This window comes from Patiria miniata, unplaced genomic scaffold (genome assembly GCF_015706575.1).
Source record: "Patiria miniata isolate m_02_andy unplaced genomic scaffold, ASM1570657v1 HiC_scaffold_10, whole genome shotgun sequence".
Taxonomy (NCBI): Eukaryota; Metazoa; Echinodermata; class Asteroidea; order Valvatida; family Asterinidae; genus Patiria; species Patiria miniata.
Window position 1 is genome coordinate 1,414,443 of NW_024037048.1, and position 19,732 is coordinate 1,434,174.

The 19,732-nt window shown below is 37.4% G+C and overlaps 1 protein-coding gene across 8 annotated transcripts in view; it reads left to right on the plus strand.

The window, feature by feature from the left end:
* LOC119734860 (actin-binding LIM protein 3-like) overlaps positions 1-19,732 on the plus strand; it is a 73,137-nt gene that overhangs the window by 25,380 nt on the left and 28,025 nt on the right. For 7 of the 8 annotated variants that reach the window (XM_038208479.1, XM_038208462.1, XM_038208470.1 and 4 more), the window contains 7 exons: positions 1,033-1,216; positions 7,176-7,268; positions 10,844-11,025; positions 11,556-11,682; positions 13,710-13,803; positions 14,904-14,991; positions 16,010-16,050. In XM_038208479.1, the coding sequence (XP_038064407.1) occupies positions 1,033-1,216; positions 7,176-7,268; positions 10,844-11,025; positions 11,556-11,682; positions 13,710-13,803; positions 14,904-14,991; positions 16,010-16,050 (809 nt within the window). The remainder of the gene's footprint in view (positions 1-1,032; positions 1,217-7,175; positions 7,269-10,843; positions 11,026-11,555; positions 11,683-13,709; positions 13,804-14,903; positions 14,992-16,009; positions 16,051-19,732) is intronic. The other variant, XM_038208514.1, reaches the window with a different exon arrangement.

The window sequence follows — 19,732 nt, forward strand, 5'->3', positions numbered from 1 at the left end:
ATTTTCTAGTCCAAAAAATCTGGCATTTGGTACATAATTATGAACTTCCACCAAATACAGGTAAAAGCATACACACAAGTACATGTACAGATCCTTTTGTTAATGTGGAAGGAACCTTCTGGCAAATGTAATTGGTTGTTTTTATGCCCCCCCCCCCCCACAAAAGGTTTCGATTCAGAGTTCATTTCTGTGAATTTGGTTTTAGTTATTTTCATGAGATGTGATTGTGATGTTTTTCACCCAGAAGTGGACTTCAGGATCATCTCCAGGTTTGGAGCTACGGATATCCATGGTTTGAAAGTCGTGATAAACTGTGGGAGTACCGTATTCATCCTTAGTACCTCCGTGGTTAGCCGTCATCTCCATTGGGTATTCGTGGAGGGGCTACGGAAGTTTGAAACTATTCCAAACTTCTGTGGTGAATCGTCGTGAAAATCAATCCATAGTGCAACCGTGGGACATCCGTAGGACAATTCGTAGTGTTATTCGTAGTGTTATTCGAGGCCATTCGTACATATTCTCGGAGATTCGTAGCTCATTTGTGGTAGATGAATTCTGTACGAATTTGCTACGAATATCCTATGGATATGCCTGGATGTGCTAGGGTTCTGCTAAGGTTGTACTACGAATATCCACGCTTTATTCGTAGGAGAACCTTGGTCATCCGTGACCCAATCGCAGACAACCGTGGCGTTAACGTCATTATTCTTAGTAATACCGTAGATATTCTTTACCAATCCGTCTATATTCTGGACAAACCGTAGTGTATTTTTAGAGAAACCAAAGGACAGTCGTGGCTATTTGTCCTGAAACCGTAGTGCATTCTTAGAAAGACTATTTCTCCACGAATCTCGACGATTCATCGTGATTGATTGATTCTTTGTAAACCATGGATATTCGTGGCTGCAACTGTAAATGTGTGACATGGGCTTTACTTGATGAGATACTGTTTTGTCAAACAATTGTATTTTTGTATATTAAAGAAATAATTAGTTAGAGTATTGGTCTTGTCTAATCCTGTTTGTATCACAGTGTGCACAAGTTCCCTGTCTCAAGGTGGATTCTTCACTAAGGATGGCAAGTTCTACTGTGCCAGTGATTACCAAGATCAGTTTGGTACCAAGTGTAAAGCTTGTGGTGAATATCTGGAAGGGGAAGTAGTCACCGCACTAGGAGACACCTACCATAAATTCTGCTTTGTCTGTGCCAGATGCGGGTAAGCAAAACTTGTTGTCTTTCATTCTTTGCTTGTTGGAGTGGTTGAATTGCCAGAGTCCGAGGTGGTTTAAGCAGCTAAATATGTTTAGCCTTAGCTTTCTGCTAAAGAACATATTCAACTCTTTTCAGACTGGTTTTCCAGAATCATATTGAAACAAATTATTCCCAATATTTAAATTAAGTTCATCGTTGGAAACAACAACACACAAAAGATTGACTGTTGCAAACATCAAACTAGGATCTAGTCAATGGAAATATAATAAGTAAACTTTGCCGTTCTTAGATAGACCAAACCCAATTTGGGTCAACTTACAATGTCAACTATTGTTGGGCACGATTCTGGAACATCAGTCTGAATGGTTTACTACAATGCACTTGTCTTTCCAGTGAATTTTTGCCGAAAAAATGTCAACTTTAGTTTTAGATGTAAAGAAGCCTTGGATGAGTTCAAAGTTTTATCTTATTCGGAATAATTTGGATGGAACTTCAGCTGTGCACATCGGTAGATGTGTAAATATCCTAATATTATTATGAAGTTCCTTTGTATTCACACTTCAACTAATCAGAGTGTTGAGTCTTTTATAGATGTGATGTCAGTGTGTTACGCTGTGCTTTATTTGCTTTATAGTAACAAACTCTAAAGGATGTGAAATGTCCACATTTAAACGTTTAAACATAAACAATATTCAAATACACTCATACTTTTTTTGTCCAATGTTTAAAATTGGACCCTGTATTCGTGCAATCTCCCTTCCAGTTTTATATTTAAGCAAGAATGTCAGTAAAAGTATTTAATTTATTAGTAGCGTCTTAGCACTTAATCACACCCCTCATGATTACATGTAATCTGAAACATTTGCTCACGACCTGCAACTATTTATGAGTCAACCATATACAATGTGACTTGTTTACAATTTATTTTGTTTGATGTTTTTAAGAAGCTGACAGGCCAAGACCATACTTTCAAGCCTCTTTCCTAAATGTACGTGTACAGTGCACCCTTCGTTGGCAAATAATATGTAAAGGTTTGAACAGTGTGTGGAGGTTTTGCTAAAAGTCAACCAAATTAAATATGGATTCCTTCCTCACAATGTATATGTATCGCAGAGGCTGTAGTCATCATACACAACATTTACAATAAACTTGTGAGTTTGAAGTTGAAACATTGGGTGCAGAACTTCGGTGAGAACTTCATTGATATAAACTTTTCATTAACAACAATTTACCAACATTTATTCAGTTATCATATGCAAGTTCGGGTGCACAATTTTTTTTTTTTTGGGGGGGGTCATCATATGAACAAGTAGGGAGGGGATGCATACTCGTTTCATTTCAAGCATCAAACTCAAACTTGTATATTTAATGTTTACTGGCAGTGTTTTATGACATGATATCATCACTTTGTACAAGTTTGCATAGTAAATGTATTTTCACATTTTTATAGCACATTGAAATGGATTCAAGCTGCTCATCATTTTAATTTTTTATGGATCCAATATTATGTTCTTTTATGATTGACCATGTTATTATCATTTTTACAGAAATTTTTAATGGTGCATACTGTCTGAATTTGCCTAATGTGAAGTGATTTGCCATGGTGCAACAACATGATAGTATTGGAAATAAATAGGCTTAAATGTTAAAAGGCGTCTGATACACCAATTGTATATAAATTCTTGGTTTAAAAAAAATATTATTGATAAAACAAAACTATGTGGATTTTGGTTTTATATATAAACTTACTCATCTGAACATAAGCCAAAGTCATCACCAAGACTCAGGTCTGGTCAAGTTGCATACATTGTACATCTACATAAAGATACACATGTACCTTTAATTACTGTTCAACAATTTTATATTTTTTCCTGACATTTTTTTTTAATTTTGCATATTTTAATTTAACCGAAAAGCACTTTCCCCCCATTTTGGGCACCTGGAGCCCTCTGGAAATGTTTCGTTTATTTGAGGCTGCTTTTGCACAAACTGTCTTCAGTCCTACAAGAAGACTGGTTCGCTATTGATTCGGAATGGGTTGGGAACCAATGTTATTTCCCAGCTAGAACTGAATTATTGTGGGGTCGCAAGTACATGTATGTAATTTGAAAAGTAATTAAATATTCCATAGCTTTTTTTTGGTTGAAATATTTCTCGCTCGATGTCTCGTTCAAAAGTGAATTACTTTTGTATAAAAAATAGCCATGCAAAAATAATAATCTATCTATTTTGTTCCGGTTGAAATTCAAAAATAGCATGGATGGTACATCTTCAATGATAATGACAGAATTAATCAAAGGGATGGTAAGAAAATTGTTTTTAAATAAGTTGTTGTTGGCAAATTGCTGAGTATTTATGTAGGAACGTACACACATCACTGAATACACTCATCCCAAGATGCCATTGATGTTTGATTCCAGTGGTTGGACATTGAATATGGTTTTTCAAGTTTATATTTGCATTGAGAAACTAAAGTATGCCTTGCTTAATTTGGTCATAAATAAATAAAGTCCAACTACTCTGCATATTACACAAAGATGTACTTAATTCTCACATCTATCATATATCTTTATAATCTATTAAGGATGGTGTCTGACTATGCATTATGTACATGTAGATAGAAAGAAGCAGCTGCACGTCACGTCAGTTCACTTTCATTCAGACCTGTCAAGTGCGCATGAGGAATTGAGGATAAATTTTTTCAAAAGTGTTTATTAATTTCCACTTAGCCTTACTTATATGTGTACGTCATGTCGAGTGTGAATTGCAACAACTTGTTCTTTCTGTCTGTTCAACATTGTTTTTAACATACACATACTCGTACATGTAGCTGTGCATGCAAATGTGTAGATTTCTGTTTAGCCATAGCATGACTGGGATCCCTAGTCACATGGTCAGTATCATCGATCACTTGTTTTGTTTCATTGTTGCTGCATATTCTGCTGATGCCATCTTACTCAGGGTACATTACATGTACATGTAAACAGTATGATATTGGACTTTGCATCTGGGTTCATTGGTAAATTAGTGCTAGGGTCAACTGCACCCCATTTACATAGTAATATCAAAAGTGGTATTATTTTGAGCATGGTATCAATAATATTATTTTGAACAACCCTGTTTTCAGTGTGTTTCTTTATATAAATAGCTCATCAGGTTCACTGATTATACAGCAAAGCATGCAAAATTCCAGTCCAGTCAGCTGTGAAATGACTGCAAAAAGCTGCCTAACTGAAAAATATCAACCGATTAGTGATGGTTGAAATTTGGCATGTCAGTTTTCAAAAGACTGATTGTTACTGGCAGTGGCCAACACCCACTTACATGCAAAAGCAAGAAACAGTTGCAAACTTACTGGCCCATCAAATTCTTAACGGTTGAAATAAAAAAGTGTCTTCCACAGTGTGATTAAATTGCTTAACAGAAAAGCCATGAAACCCTGTCGACAATTTGTCATGAATGATGGCAAAGAGGTAACTCATGGAACCAAAATAACCAGAGGTTATCCATGCAGATTGGCAACTCAGATTGGGTTGAAAAGAATAATACTGGTACATCCCTTTCTCTTTCCTCCCCATTTTCAGTTGTGTAAGTGGTTGGTATTTTTTTCCAATGGATCAAAATTTCATAAAGATTCTAACCTAGGAAGTGGTTCACAGAATAATGATATCCAACGTATAAGAATTTCTGTAGAAACTATATCATAAATACTCATGGCTTTACATGTATGTTAATACATACAGCCATATGGTTGCAAAGGCAAAGCGTCTGCCGTTGAAAAGCAAAGCTAATCCGATTACGTATTTGGACGCTATAACAGAGCAGCGAAATTTATGCACCCCAAAAAAATAGTCTTTTGAACGTTGTGTTTCTCAGAAAATATGCTCAGTATGATTGAAATGTTAAATTATAACGGAAGAAGAAATTCTAAACTTCATGTCAGTGAAAAAATCGCCGCCATCGATGCCAAAACATCAATGCTGGTTACTGGTAAAGCTGACCTTCAAGTCTGGAAGAAATCATTTGAAAACTTCCCCAAATCTATGTATTTATTTCAATTTTTAGGAATCTACACAAATTGTTATTTCACGAGTAGTTGAACACTTACAATGTACATCATCTAAGTATTCCAAATTTCAGCTTAATCTGTTGTTGCAAACGCCAGTGTTACACCTTGAACTATCTCCAAGGAAAATTTCAACGAGGATGTTTTTTTCCGACCAACACGGGCATGCGCTTCAGCAAAGATCCTATAGCGCCATAGGTGCTATGGTTGACTGATTTCGGCCCAGCAACACAATGACAATCACATATTAGCATATTCATTAGCGTCACTCGGCGTGACTTCGTGTGGGTCTTGGTATCGACCAATGGAAGCCGGCAAAAAGGGTGGTATTTATTAATGAAGGAGGCTATTACTCAAATTTTTACTGCACACCCTAATGGATAGGAACCTTATCAATATAAGTGAGGCTTGAAAAGATTGACAGATATTGCAAACGCCAGTGTTACAACTTCCAAAAAATGCATGTAGCCAGGCCTATTTTTCCAATTTCAATGATACATGTAAGTAATGAAAATATCACAACGCTTTTTAGCGCATACTTGGATCATTATAAGGGAAATAAACCCTGAAAGTTAGTGAAGATCCGGTCTTCCAAACAGGAGAAAGTAATTTCCAAAGATTTTGCCCGCCTGGGTGAACATGTCTGTGTGCATGTAGTTTCATTCAAAATAAAGTGTTAAGTAACCTTTAGAAATCACCCTTCGCAACCACATAGCTGCATACAGTGGAATGTCTCTATACCGAACACCGCTATGCCGAGCATTCGGCTATATCTAACATCATCCTTGGCTCTCGGTTATTTTGTAGAAAACGTACCGAACATCGTTGTTGAAAAAGTGAACAGATTAACAAAAATCTGCCGGTTATATTTAACGCTATTTGGGCCATTTTTATTTCCCGAACTCAAACGACCCATGGTTACATCATGTTTGAATGTTGAACTGAAGGGGAAAGCCACACTGTAAGAAACATTTTTGCATATCGAAATGGCAAATAAGGGGAAATACATCAACACAAATCCAGTCAAACGAGGGCACACTTCAAATAGGGCACAAAAGGGCACTATAAATGGACAGATGCCATTTTAAGTACTGGTAGCTCAATATCGTTATAATGAACGATCGCTATAATGAACGATCGCTATTGCGAACATTTTCTGTGGATCCCGCGATGTTCTTTAATATAGCGGCGTTCCACTGTACAGGTATATGACATTATTGTGTTGTTTGTTAGGAAGAAGTTTCCAATGCCAGATTTCTTTACCTCTGCTGTCTTAAAGCTATAGTCCATCATTTGTAATTAGTGCATTTTGTTCGTTTGAAGCAACAAAAGTGTTCAAAATCTAATAAAGGATACTGAGCAACTAACCTGATGAAGTTTCAGCTAAGCTTCAGCTGTACATTCCGAGAAAAACAGCATTCTAAGATCTCAATTTCAAATCAAAAGTTACTGAATCATGTTTTGAATTGTTTTGTAATTGCAGCTATACGCGGCGTCGCGCACTGATCCGACGAATTATAACAACCGCGCGCGCGTGTGCGTCGTTCCAATACTTGTGCGCGCTGCGCTGAATAACAAAACGAACTAATAATTTAAATTTTCCTACAGTGCTTCTTAAGAATCACCATTGGAAATGCCTTCTTTCGTTGATTTCTTCAAAAAGACAGCTTGCCAGAAAGAATAATTTCACAGGGAGTTTAGTTCCCTTACTATCTTTCAACCAAGTTTGTTTTTCAACAGTAATTACGCCAGTTACTTTTCGGATGGCTGCAAATGATGGACTATAGCTTTAAGTATGTGAAGTCATCATGTCATTTAGCATTTGTATCTTTTATCCCTTCTGTTGTCTTTCTCTCTGTCTTGTGGTTGTATTTCATGTTGTGACTGTTTCCTCCAGGCATGCCTTCGATAGCGGTGATGAAGTTTCACTTGACAAGAAACTAGGCTGCTGTTTTTGTCTTCACTGTCATCTTCAGTGCAACCTCTGTAGGTTTGTACAGTCCTCCTCACTCTTCACTGCCAGCGATGATCAACCCCCATCCATTAATGCAACATTCCACTCAGCAGTGGCACAGCATATTGTGATTGGCTGAATGTTTCTGACAGGAATGCACCATTAACTTACAGGAATGTTTGTACACAATCACGGCTGCTGAACTCTAAGCTTACTTACCTTTTCTCCTTCTGAAAATGCTATTAACAAAACTTCTGCCAGTAACTTCAATCATTTAGGATACAGCCATTTCAGACTGTTGTTCGAGAGTTGTGCCTAACCAAATACTATTAGGCAAACTTCATGCATTGATGTTCCTTGGACAAGAAAAGTGTTGTTTCAAATGACTGCAGTAGTCAAGTGATCTTTATAGTTGCTCAAGTCCTAATTGTTTCAAAATGTCAATCTTATTCAAATCCTTGTAATAAGTTAGTTAAGCATGGCTGAATTGGGTGTTACATTTCCTCTGAAATTGTCTTTATTTGCTGCTGAGTTAAGCCTACCGTAACTTAAAAATCACTATGTTGAAACGATTATTTAAGCTTGATCAAATTGCAGTATGGTCCCATTCCAAGCTTCATGTACCCGGTGCACTCCTCAGCAATGAAATGGTATTTTTGTCTCGACTGAACTTTGTTCAGGAAAGAGACTATGCAATCACTACATGCATGCTAGTACGTACGTATGTATACTTATGTACATGTACCGGTATGTATGTAGTACATGTTTGTATGTGGTATTTTGGTTAAAGTTTCGTAAAATTGGTCGCATTTCAAAAGTTGAAGTCTAATTGGAACCTCACTTGGGGTCATAGATGCAACATGGCAACCTTCATATGATAATGAATTCAAAGGTCACATAACAAGGTCAAAGGTTATTTGAGGTCAAGTTGTAAAATAGGCTGATTATGTAAAATTGGTCTCATTTGAGAAGTTGAAGTCCAATTGGAACCAAATTTGGGTCATACCGTAGATGCAACATGGCAACCTTCATACTGATTAGTCACTCTTTAAAGATAATCGCGAAAGCAGTTGAGACCCATTGTTCGAGAACCATCTTGTTCTTGATGTGCTTCAAGTTTGTGGTCATTGAGATGAAACTTGTACACCACTTGCATCATGCATGTTGAACTCAGTCATAACCTTGATGCTCAGTCCAGATGCGTGCACTTTGCAGTGTGCACCATCTGCCTTGGCTTTATAGCTTGCGTGACCAGGCAGCACAACTCCTCATTTCTTCAATTACACCTACATATATATATTCAGTACATGTATGGCTGCTTTCTTGCATGTATCTTTAATCCTAACTAATCACAGTGGATTGCACCCTTGTAGGTTGTAGATCTACGAAGAACGTCGCTCGACAGGTTTGTTATTAAACAACAAAAAACAAACAATTCTTAATGTACAGTGTAATGCTGTGCTTCAGCTCACCTAGACTTTTCTCAATGTAGTTGGAGTTTTTTTTTTAATTTTTTTTTTAGAAAAGTATTTATTCTTCTGTTTGGTGGTAGTTCAATTGACTATTTGGGTCATAACTTATTTAGCAATAGATAAAAGGGCTGTTAAAAAAAAATTTACCAAATAACGTAACATGCACGTTTCCTGCAGAATAGGAAACAATTCAGACCAGTAGATTGATATGGGTATGGGAAATGGCTAACAATTATAGCACCATGTTGTATACATGTTGTTATTTCACCAGGTCTACATGTATGCACCACCATTGTGATTGGTGATGCACATTGCCAATAGTTTTCCTGATGAAATACTCAGACAACATAGTACTGTAATTGGTAGCATTTTTTTCTTGTCACATGCATCTCCTGTATTCCAGTCATTTCTAACAGTACCGTATCTTATGTGAATGGAGCATGTACAATGTATGTGGATAGGGTGTTGGGTTAAGTAAAGCACACGACGTATGCAAGGCTGCACAAAAGGTAGAGAAAAGAATTAGCTTAAGCGGTATTCCATCAACACTAGGGAGAGGTATACCTACATACTGCCATGTCCTTGAACACTAAAAGTTTTGTATTTTTATTTTTTCCCTTCGGGAGAAATTTGACTGAGATCAGCCATCCACATTTACGTTTATGACTTCTGTACCTTGTTTTCTCCCTTCCTCTTGTTTTAAACTAAAATCATTTACACTCTTTTTGACAGTGCAACACACTTACCGGTATTTCTGTTTGGCATTTCTACTTGGCATCCATATGACAAACGGTAGTTTAAATGTTTCCCTCCTTTCTTCAGGTACCATTACAATGCATATTGTGCACTTAATGAAATGCCTTTATCTCACATAACAGGTCTGTCATTTGCTTCATGTTTAATGTGTTTTTATTGGTATGGTAGTGAATACTGAAGACCCTTGCATGATGTCACAAATAAAAGGGCTCTTTCGAGTGGCTAACAATGATACATGTATGTGTGAAACGATGATCATGTTTCACATAAACATTCTGATTGTTATTGTGTAGTGATGATCACTATGTTTTAGAAGTGTTTATACTAATTCCAAATACCTGTATGTTGTCATAACAACAGCACTAACTCTCCGTATGTACCGGTACAAGATCTGATGGACAGAGTCAAATCATGACTCATTCATCACCTCCATTACTTGGTTTCTAACGTATTCTAATCATATTAACAATACTACTTTTTGTGCATTCTTAAAGGTTAGACATTAACAAAGATCAAAGCAATTCCAAAATTTCACACTGCTTCAAAGAGAACATCTGTATTACTACAAACTATTTTAAAGCTGATTATGACAAAACAATTTGACAAAGACTCATTAATTGAGTTAGACAAGCACAGTTTGTGAAGCTTTTTTTCCGTCAAAGTAACTCTGTTGATCTATTAGACTACTTTTATTTTCACATTTGCTGATTGTGAAAGTAATAGATTGAAAAATAATATGTTTATAAATTGAAACTGCAAATACATTTACAGTGTTAAAACAAATGATGGGAGTGCATTTGGTCCAATGGCTCAAGCCTATTAACCCCCTCCCCCAAATCCTGCATACATGACTGATATGCCTGTTCTGACCAGTTGATAGGACTCTAGTTGTTCATACCTCTTGATCAAAGTTGCTCCATGATAATATTGTACAGGTAGAGTAGACAACATACATCTCAATGCTTATGCTTACCGATCTAGGTAACTTAACTCACTTGAATAATGATACTATAATCTGTGCTTCACTTGCTGTGTACTGTACCTTCTCTGAAACAGGAGGCAAGCCAGAAAACACCATTTACGTGTATGATTTAAACAAACGGATGATACATGTACATGTACACACACTCTTGTTTTACTAAACTCCCATAGACTATTAAAGCACACAAACCTACATGTACTACAGAGGACGGTTTTGAACAAAAGACCCAACTCCTGAGGACTGAAAGGATCTGTTGTTCTCCCTTTGTGTGTCGGTCCTTGGGGGTTATGTAGAACAAGTACAACCAAATGGCCAGCAACACTTTCTGTGATGTACACATACATGTATGGGTCCCATATCACAGATTATAAGTCTTGATAATTTTGTGTAATTGTGTGTAGACATACTATAACACCTGGTGAGAAGGTAACCTATAATGGCAATGAAGTGCTCTGCTCAAGATGTACCCCAGCTGCACTGGAAGCCTCAGCCAATGGTGTCGTGCCAAACAAAGACAGAAAGAGCTCCAAATCCAATAAGACTTCCAATGCTAAGCCTAAGCAGGCAGTCACCGCTACTATCCGTAAGTACCCATCAATTGCATATGTTAGAAAGTGTGTCACTATAAATATCCTCAAATAGTTAGACTGTTAAAACCTACCTGGTGCAAAGGTGATACAGGTATCCCACTTCAACTATCAGTGCGTACCAACTGAGCACTAAAATTTTTGCACTATAAATAACTTTAAGTATGTATTTGACATTGACATTATTCATTCTTGATGTACATGTAATTGCGTCCAACCCTCTTTCAATTTCACATGAGATAATGATAATGCTGGTACTGGGTTGATGGAAGTAGATCAACATCATGCCTGAAGATCTTCATATCTGAACACAATTTATTCACAACAAAATTGTTGCATCAGTGATCACAACAGTATGTCCTGGCAAATTCACAGATGTTGCCAATTGATCACATTTGGGCTAATATCTTGCTGCAATTGATTCATGACGACAAATTTGTGTCCCAGCAACAAGCTAGTACACTTAACTGCAACCAATGCAAGTACTCCATTAAATGGTTATTCTTAATGTTCTGTTTTTGTCCAGGTTGTGCTCAATGCAGTAAGGAGATACTGAATGGGCAAGCCTTGATTGCGCTGGATAAGCACTGGCATGTAAGCTGCTTCCAGTGTACTGTTTGTAGTAAAGTTCTCACTGGTGAATACATGGGCAAGTAAGTATATGCTATCTTTTCAGATTAATATTAGGTTTTGCCCTTCACCGATGTATAAAACACTGTGTACTCGGTGTGTTACCTCCTGAGTGAAAGTTGGGAAAAGTCACTCAGGTGGGACTTTTATCTTACTTTTTCTTTTGCCATTGAAGGTTTGTCAGTCTGCCCAGAATATTTTTTTTTATGATCATAATTCAGAATCATGTTTGGGTTCTCGTTGCTTAAGCTTTTTGACCTATTTTATTTGGTCTTCCTTTCTTTCAACCCTCAAGCCAGTTTTACAAAACGTTACTCAGTGACATAAGTTTGCTTATGCCACATCGTTTTCTTTGAGTTGTGCAACAAGTCATGAAATATTTCATAAATTTACACAGAACGTAAATCTGTGAATTACAGCAAAATCATTTGCAAATTACAGCAAATTACACAGTCATTTTAGATTTCTTGAGACAAAAATGAACAATATGGCTTTCTGTCATCATTGTAAAGCCAGTCATTACCCACATTATCCAGGTTAATACACATATTTTACAGCTTTGGTTTTTATGGTAATGAAATAGTCTTTTAATGTTGAGAGAATTTTAGAGTGCTGCTGCCTGATTCTGAAAAAACAAAACTGTTTTCATAATGTCAGGCAGAGATAAGTCAAGGGCTTAAAAATGTCGGTCAGCTATGCCATGTTTTTTGTGTGAAAATTGTTCAAAAGTACCTTGTGCGGAAGAGTAATAAAGTTGGTGTATAAATCCTAGACATGGCTTAAGTAACGTAGTGTTTCATGAAATCAGCTGCTGGGCTCTTACATGTAAATACAGGGTGAGTAAAAAAAAAGCGGAACCCAAACCCTCAAAATTGTGTTTCATATTTAAAAAAATATTTAGCACCGAAAATAATAATGCCTGGAAAAGCAAATTTTATAAGCTACTGTTAGATGAAAAAATTACTGAAATTACTCAAAGAATACCACCATTTAAACACAATGACCCTAAAACCTGTCTTGTCCAAAAATGCGATTTCAAGAATCGTCGTCACAATTGTCTTCAAATATCACCAGTGATAAAATCTCAGTTTAAAAGTTAAAAATATTCAACAAAGTCCCTTTCAAGGCCCGTCTTTTAAATAAGTGGCTTTATAAGTCATATTGTTTGCATTGTGTACTACAGTTGTTGACAGTTGTTGAAACAAGTATTCTGTGTCATTTTCTTTGTTGCTCCAAACAGTCAGAATACACAATAAATAGTTTTTTTTTGACAAAACAGGTTTTAGGATCATTGCATTTAAATGGTGATATTACATGAACGGATTGAGCAATTTCAGTAGTTTTTTCATCTAAAAGAAGCTTATGAAATTGGCTTTCCAGTCAGTCATTATTTTTTGGTGTTACATATGTTTTTTAATATGAAATAATTTTTTTTTAGGGTTTTTGGGTTCTGCTTTTTTTTTTTACTCACCCTGTATGTGGACAAACACACTGGCAGCTTATGACATTGTACTGGTTGCTATTCATGATGACATGTTTCCCCTTCTATACTATAATTCTATACGGTATGGGTTTTAGATTGTGGTGAATCATTGGATTTTGAAGAGTATGAAGAAAAACTAGCAAAACAATTTTTCCTTTGGCAACAATATACTAGTAGTGAAAATTAATACAAGTACATGTACACTTGATTATCAAAAACAGAATGATAGATTTTCAAATAAACCACATAGGGAACTGACTAGGTGCATTGACTAGGACGTGATTTCTGGCTAGATAGCACATACCAGTTATGCATAGACTGCAGACATTGGTTTTGCTTTGGAGAAATGTAAATATACATTTCAAATAAGTAATAACAAATTCATAGCTGAAGATTTTCATATTTATGTGCATGATGAGGATTTGGCAGTAGCATACCCAAGAGATGCAGCAAATAGAATTGTTGTGACAATAGAAAACAATCTTATATTGGTACAATGGGAACAAGGAGATTAACAGAAATACCAGTGTATCAGAAAGGCTCATTAGTATTCACTATTTATTTCAGGGAAGGAAAGCCTTATTGTGAAAAGCACTATCAGCAGAATTATGGAGTGCAGTGTTACCATTGTGAACAGTTTATCACTGGGAGAGTTTTAGAGGTAAGGTACATATGCTGCCAATGTAGATCCCTATAATTTGCAATTGGTATGATTGTGAATTCCTTTTCAACACTGGAACTCTGAATTGTTTTTCTTTATTAAAAACATTTTGGCCCAGTCAATGTGATTGCATTGGAGTGTTTTAAATGAAAACATTGAAGTGCCAACTTTTCTGTGATTTATCTATCATTTTTACTGTTTTTTTTTTAAATGGCCTTTTGCTTGACACATACATACACCGTGCATGTTTCACTCGCATAAAAAATTCTTTGATGTTGTTGATATTAAGTCAATTTTGTAGTTACTGGACACTGGTATTTCCCCAAGTTTCTTTCAAAATTGGATTTCAAAAAAGCAGCAGTTATTCTGGTTTGAAATAAAAAGTGTTGGCAAGATTTATTACTCGGCATTTGCCCTGGAGGGTTGGTAAGTCAGGACCATAACAGTGTCATGAAGTCCCCTATGAGGCTGCCTGCGCTTGTTGTTTGGGATATTCATATCTCTCATCATAGCCTGCCGCTTGGGGCCATATTTTGGCATTTTAAATTGAATGAGTGGGTTGCGGTGCAATTCTAGCCACACGGAAGGGATATGGTTTCAATACACTAGGGAATCTGGACTGTGTTGAAGTATGTTGCAGAGAAGGGATAAGTCAAGTGAAATCTCAAAGTAGCATTGGCACAATTCGGAAATAGGAAGCCTGTTGCTCATTTTATAAAGTAGAATTTCTATAGAACATTGTCTATTTTTTTATTTAGCCTTGAGTTACATACAGATTGTGTGGTGGCTTGACTTGATGAATTTGTTAAGCACATTTAACCCCTGCTTGATTAAAAAATAGAGCACACAGCTTTAACACATGACACCAGGATAGACCACTGTTGCAGCACATGGTTTGTTCACATCCACAGTGTATTGGTACACATGTACGGTGTTGTAGGTCTTTTGTTAAATTTGTTTTGGATCACTGGCCCTGGTTATAAACATACATGCAGTTACTTTCAATCATCTTGAGGAATCAAAATAATCACAATCATTCAAATTATCAGTCAAGACAATGGATGAATCATTTAATTTGACGTGATTGTTTGTCATGACAGGCTGGGGATAAGAGGTACCATCCAACCTGCGCCAGATGTGGTCGATGTGGAAGCCACTTCATTGAGGGAGAGGATATGTACATCCAAGGTACATTAGCTAGTCACATCGAATGTCTTAGGACAGTGATTGGAGTATAGTGATAATAGCTGTCTGGCCACAAGCAATACATTATGTTAGATCGCTTATTTGTATGAATGACCAAAAAAAGGTCCAGTTGTCATTGAAGTGTCCAAATAATGCTGGACAATATATAACACATACGTATCTCTCTTCAATCTGCCAGAGCCTTAATTTCAAATTTCAGGCATCCAAACAAGGATGAAAAAAGGTTAAGTATACCATAACCAATGTCTGCACCATGACATGAGAGGCAAATCCTATGTGATGCATGATAAGGTGAAACTGCTTGTTGAGTCTTCATGACTTTTGAGTACAGACTTTTAAGGCTATTGTCCATTGGTACTTGGAGTTGGTGTCTGAGTCACCTGCTGACAGTTGATTTCACCCCACCAACAACTCCACTCAAGTCCGCTATAAGCATTTTATTGAGTTGCTCATTTTCATTGAAACAGAAAAGGCATAGTAATGCATAGCCACAATAGTTCATTTCAACATATGGTTCCCGTTTTCATTACATTTAGGAATTTTGAAGTGCATAATAAAAAAGGGCATACTTATAGACCTAAAAGAGTAGCTGATTAATTCAGTCTAGCCTACATGATGCAAGTGATGACAATGGCTGGTAATGTAATAATCTGCATGACTGGCTCTATGCCATCAGACTGTGACAGGGAATAGACTTACCATCCAACCTATACTCTACAGGGACAACAACCAATTCATTTATTACTTATTAATATCGGTATTGTCGGCTTGATTGACGAATGAAATGCTAGAAATTGCCAATCACAAATTCAATTATATTATCACATGCACAAACTCCACTGTGTTCATACAGAAATCCATGCTTCTCAATTCCCCCTCACCAAAGAAATAATTCACAATTTGTTTAAAAAACATGAACACGTGAACTGTTTAAACAAACGAAAGAAGTCATTAATATCTAAATAAATGTACATTTACAAATACTTTTGTTGATTTACAGGTACTGAAATATGGCACCCTGATTGTAGTAAGCACCTCAAGGTAAGCATAGAGTTGAATGGTAACACTAGAGCCTGTGGGTTGGATTTGCTGTCATTCATTTCTCACAGGATCATGGGTTTGCCTGGAAAGAGAGAAAGACTTATTTTAATTTGCAATGCGGTGATCAACATATTTCATGAAGGGGCAACACCATTCTTATGTGGGAGAAATAGACTTAAAAGTGCACTCTTCATAAAATGTATTGTGGGAGGAAAGATCTTCAAACAGATAGTAACACAACCAATACACCAATACCTCCAAAGTAGCAGGTATTTCTGGTATACATGTGTACTTTTGAGTCATAAATAAGGAGTATAGGCGGGCCTGGACTTAGGGGAATTTTTTGCATTGGCTTTCCTAGCTCAGAAACGTATTTACTTAAAACTCAACGGTTGTATTCTGGAGTGCTGATGGTAACACAAAGCAACCGATGAAAATGCACATGCTAATGAAAAGATGTTTCATCGGCCCGGTTAATAGATATGAGTGCTCTGATTGTTTTTCCATTGACACAAGTGTATGTTGGAGAAATAGTTTTCAGAAATTTGTTTGTTCATTGTTTTCTAATGTATCCCAACTTTATAATAAGGGATTAAATTTGTGCTTGGATGGTTTTAAACACTATGTTTTAAGACCGGTTGGAGTTGGGATACTGATAATGACCCGAGCCGTCATTATGCGTGATGTGGCACAGAACGCAGCTGTGCAGCTATAATATGAATTTACACCTGTAGGACTATGAAATACTGACTGGTAGTATTGCTCATGCCTACGTGAGGATTGTGAATGTTCAACCAATTAAACGGTACTGGCACCGGATTTCATTGTCAAAATTTCATGTGACACTGGAAAAGTGTTTAAGACCAGCCAGCTGGTTATCAATTGTTTAAAACCGGCCATGTGACGGGCTCTCGACCAATAGGAAGGGTTCAACTGTCTGAGGTATTTATGAATGTCATTTATCTGAAGAAACATACAATTATATGATTGCGTAATTATATGGTGATGGTTTTGTTCGCACTACTGGAATCTTCTTTGCCTGAGCATACCCCAGTATATATTCTGTGAAGCTCTGAAAATATCACTAAAGGTGAATGCATTTTATGTAATACCAAAGTGAGCTTTAGAGTATCCCAGTAATAGCGGAAATGCACAAAGAAAAGACAATATGGAGGTAACTTGGATCAGTCTATATGTATATCAGATTTGCAAACCGAATTTAGTATTGCCTGGGGCTGGTTGCTTGAGCCGTGTTCACATTGAAATCATTTTTTTGGTAATAAATCACCGAGACAGTGGTAAACTCCAAATTGGTAAACTCTTACCGGTGTCAAAACTTGGCCTTTACTTTTTGTCGCATCATTGGGCCTAAACACACATCCTACGATCGGATGTTCTTCTCTTGTTCATCATTTTTATAAGGAACATGTTTTTGCTTATAGACTAATCCAGCGACAGCCATTTTGTGAGGTGGCACCAGGATCGCGCAAGTCATGCTCATGCTGTACGCACGCATTTTGGGCTCCTTTTACCAATAGAGTTACCCAAATGCGCGTGCCGTGGTTTTAAGAACGTGTGCAGCATTCGCACAAGCGTTGCACCACCGCAGTAACAGCTTCTTATTTTGGTTGCCGGATTCCGCTGTATGTATGTCAGTGAATGGTGCCTTGTTACAAGTATATTAATACATGTATATCTAATGGCATACATAATATCTATGGTGGCTTTCATGAAAAAATACACAGAATTGAGCACAGAGTGTGAAAACATGATTAACCCTAACGTACCTAAATCCATCAAAATCCACCCCCCTGTTTCGGGGGATTTCGGCGGATTCAGAATACCTCCATATTGAACAAACTGGGGGATTTTGATGGACTCAGGATTCGAAGCCTAGCGGAGCTGGCGGATTTTGATGGATTCAGGATGCCTCCATTTTGAGCTATTGGGGGACTTTGATGGATTCAGGATCTCAACAGTTTAACTCTTTTGCAATGTTTGTGGTCAAGTAAATACTGCTGGCACTAGCCCTGCCAAGTCTGTCACATACTGTACAAACATGTACACACATGTACTGGGTGGACTTGCATGGAGGGTCACGTGCTGGAGGAAAGATACAAATAATGCGCGAAAACGTGAAGAACGTAACACCGTTTACGCGCAAAGAACACCATGTGCATCGCTAATAATTATGTGTGCGCATTGCGTAAATACTCGGTGCGCATTTCTTGCTTCGCGCTTGTTGAGCTAGGTCACGTGCTGGAGGAAAGATACATTTAGCTCCATTACTTTACGTTAACTTGTTGCGCGTCTATGAGAGACAACCAAAATGGCGGAGATTTATCGCACAGTGACTGGGCGCGTGTGGACGCGCTGCCGATCTAGTCTTTTCATTCTATATCTATGGTTTACGGGCTGAAACATGCGCTAATGTCTTTCACACAAATTTTGTGCGCGAGACGTATTCACTTCGGTACTGATCCATGCTGAGGTCGCCATGCATTGGTGTATTTTGATGGATCCTATGCAACAACACACATCACAATTTTCATGCGAGCATGGTATCCTGAATCCGTCAAAATCCACCAGAAATTTAGGTGATGGATTTTGAAGACTCTATGGAAAAACATGCTGTATTTTTTTGTATGCCACCATGGTATCCTGAATCCGCCAGAATCCATCAAGACTTTTGCTGGTGGATTCTGGCGGATTCAGGATACCTCCAGAATCTACACTGGGGGATTCTGATGGATTCAGGATACCAGCATTTTTTGCATGACAAAATTGGTGGATTTTGGCAGATTCATGATACTTTCTAGTAAAAGAGCCCCAGGAGTTAGGGTTAAATTGCCAGCTGAAGAAATCACACACAGTGCATGCACAGTGTGCCTGTGCTAGTGTGACCTTCATGCAGTGGACTTCATGGCAAAAGTAACACTCATCTTGGTGAGTCTTGTGGACATGGCTTGAGTGTCCACCAGACAACAACTTCATTGGATGAGCATTAACTGCGAGCCTGATGCATAGATGGCTTCAAGTGCTCCTGCCTGAGGCAAAATAGTCTCTCAATGAGGACAATCATGTACAGTCATCAATATAGTCCCCATAATACTCCTTCCAAACATGTTTTATTAGGGAGTCTCAAGTAGATACTTCCCAGTATTAAGGTTTTCAAAGTTGTGGGTTATAAAGTTGTCCATGAATTCAACTGTTTTACGGGTGCATACCTGCAAATAAACTCCCATAGACACTAGTGCTAAATGCCCGTACTTCAAAATTCTTTTAAAAATACTCAAAACTCTCACAGGTATTCAAGCTGCACAGAAAAATGATGATCAATGTGTCATCTTTCAATTTCTTTTCAATTTATGGTGGGTTGACCATTGACTTTTCGAGATATTTTCACGCAAAGAAGACGACCCCTATTTTCCCCAAAGCGGAAAAGTAGCCATCTTGAAAAACGATCCCTCCACAACATGGCAAAATAGCGCCACTTTCGAGCCCAATAGCATCCAAAATGCTCAGAATTGGAAGCCCCAAGTCCGGGCCAGAGGTTCACTACCATATCTCTTCAATTCCCCAATTTTACGGCGCTCAGAACTCTCTAATATAGAATATTTTGAGGGTATAACTTTTATTCATGAGCTTGGCGGATCGATTTACCGGTGTGTACCCTATAATA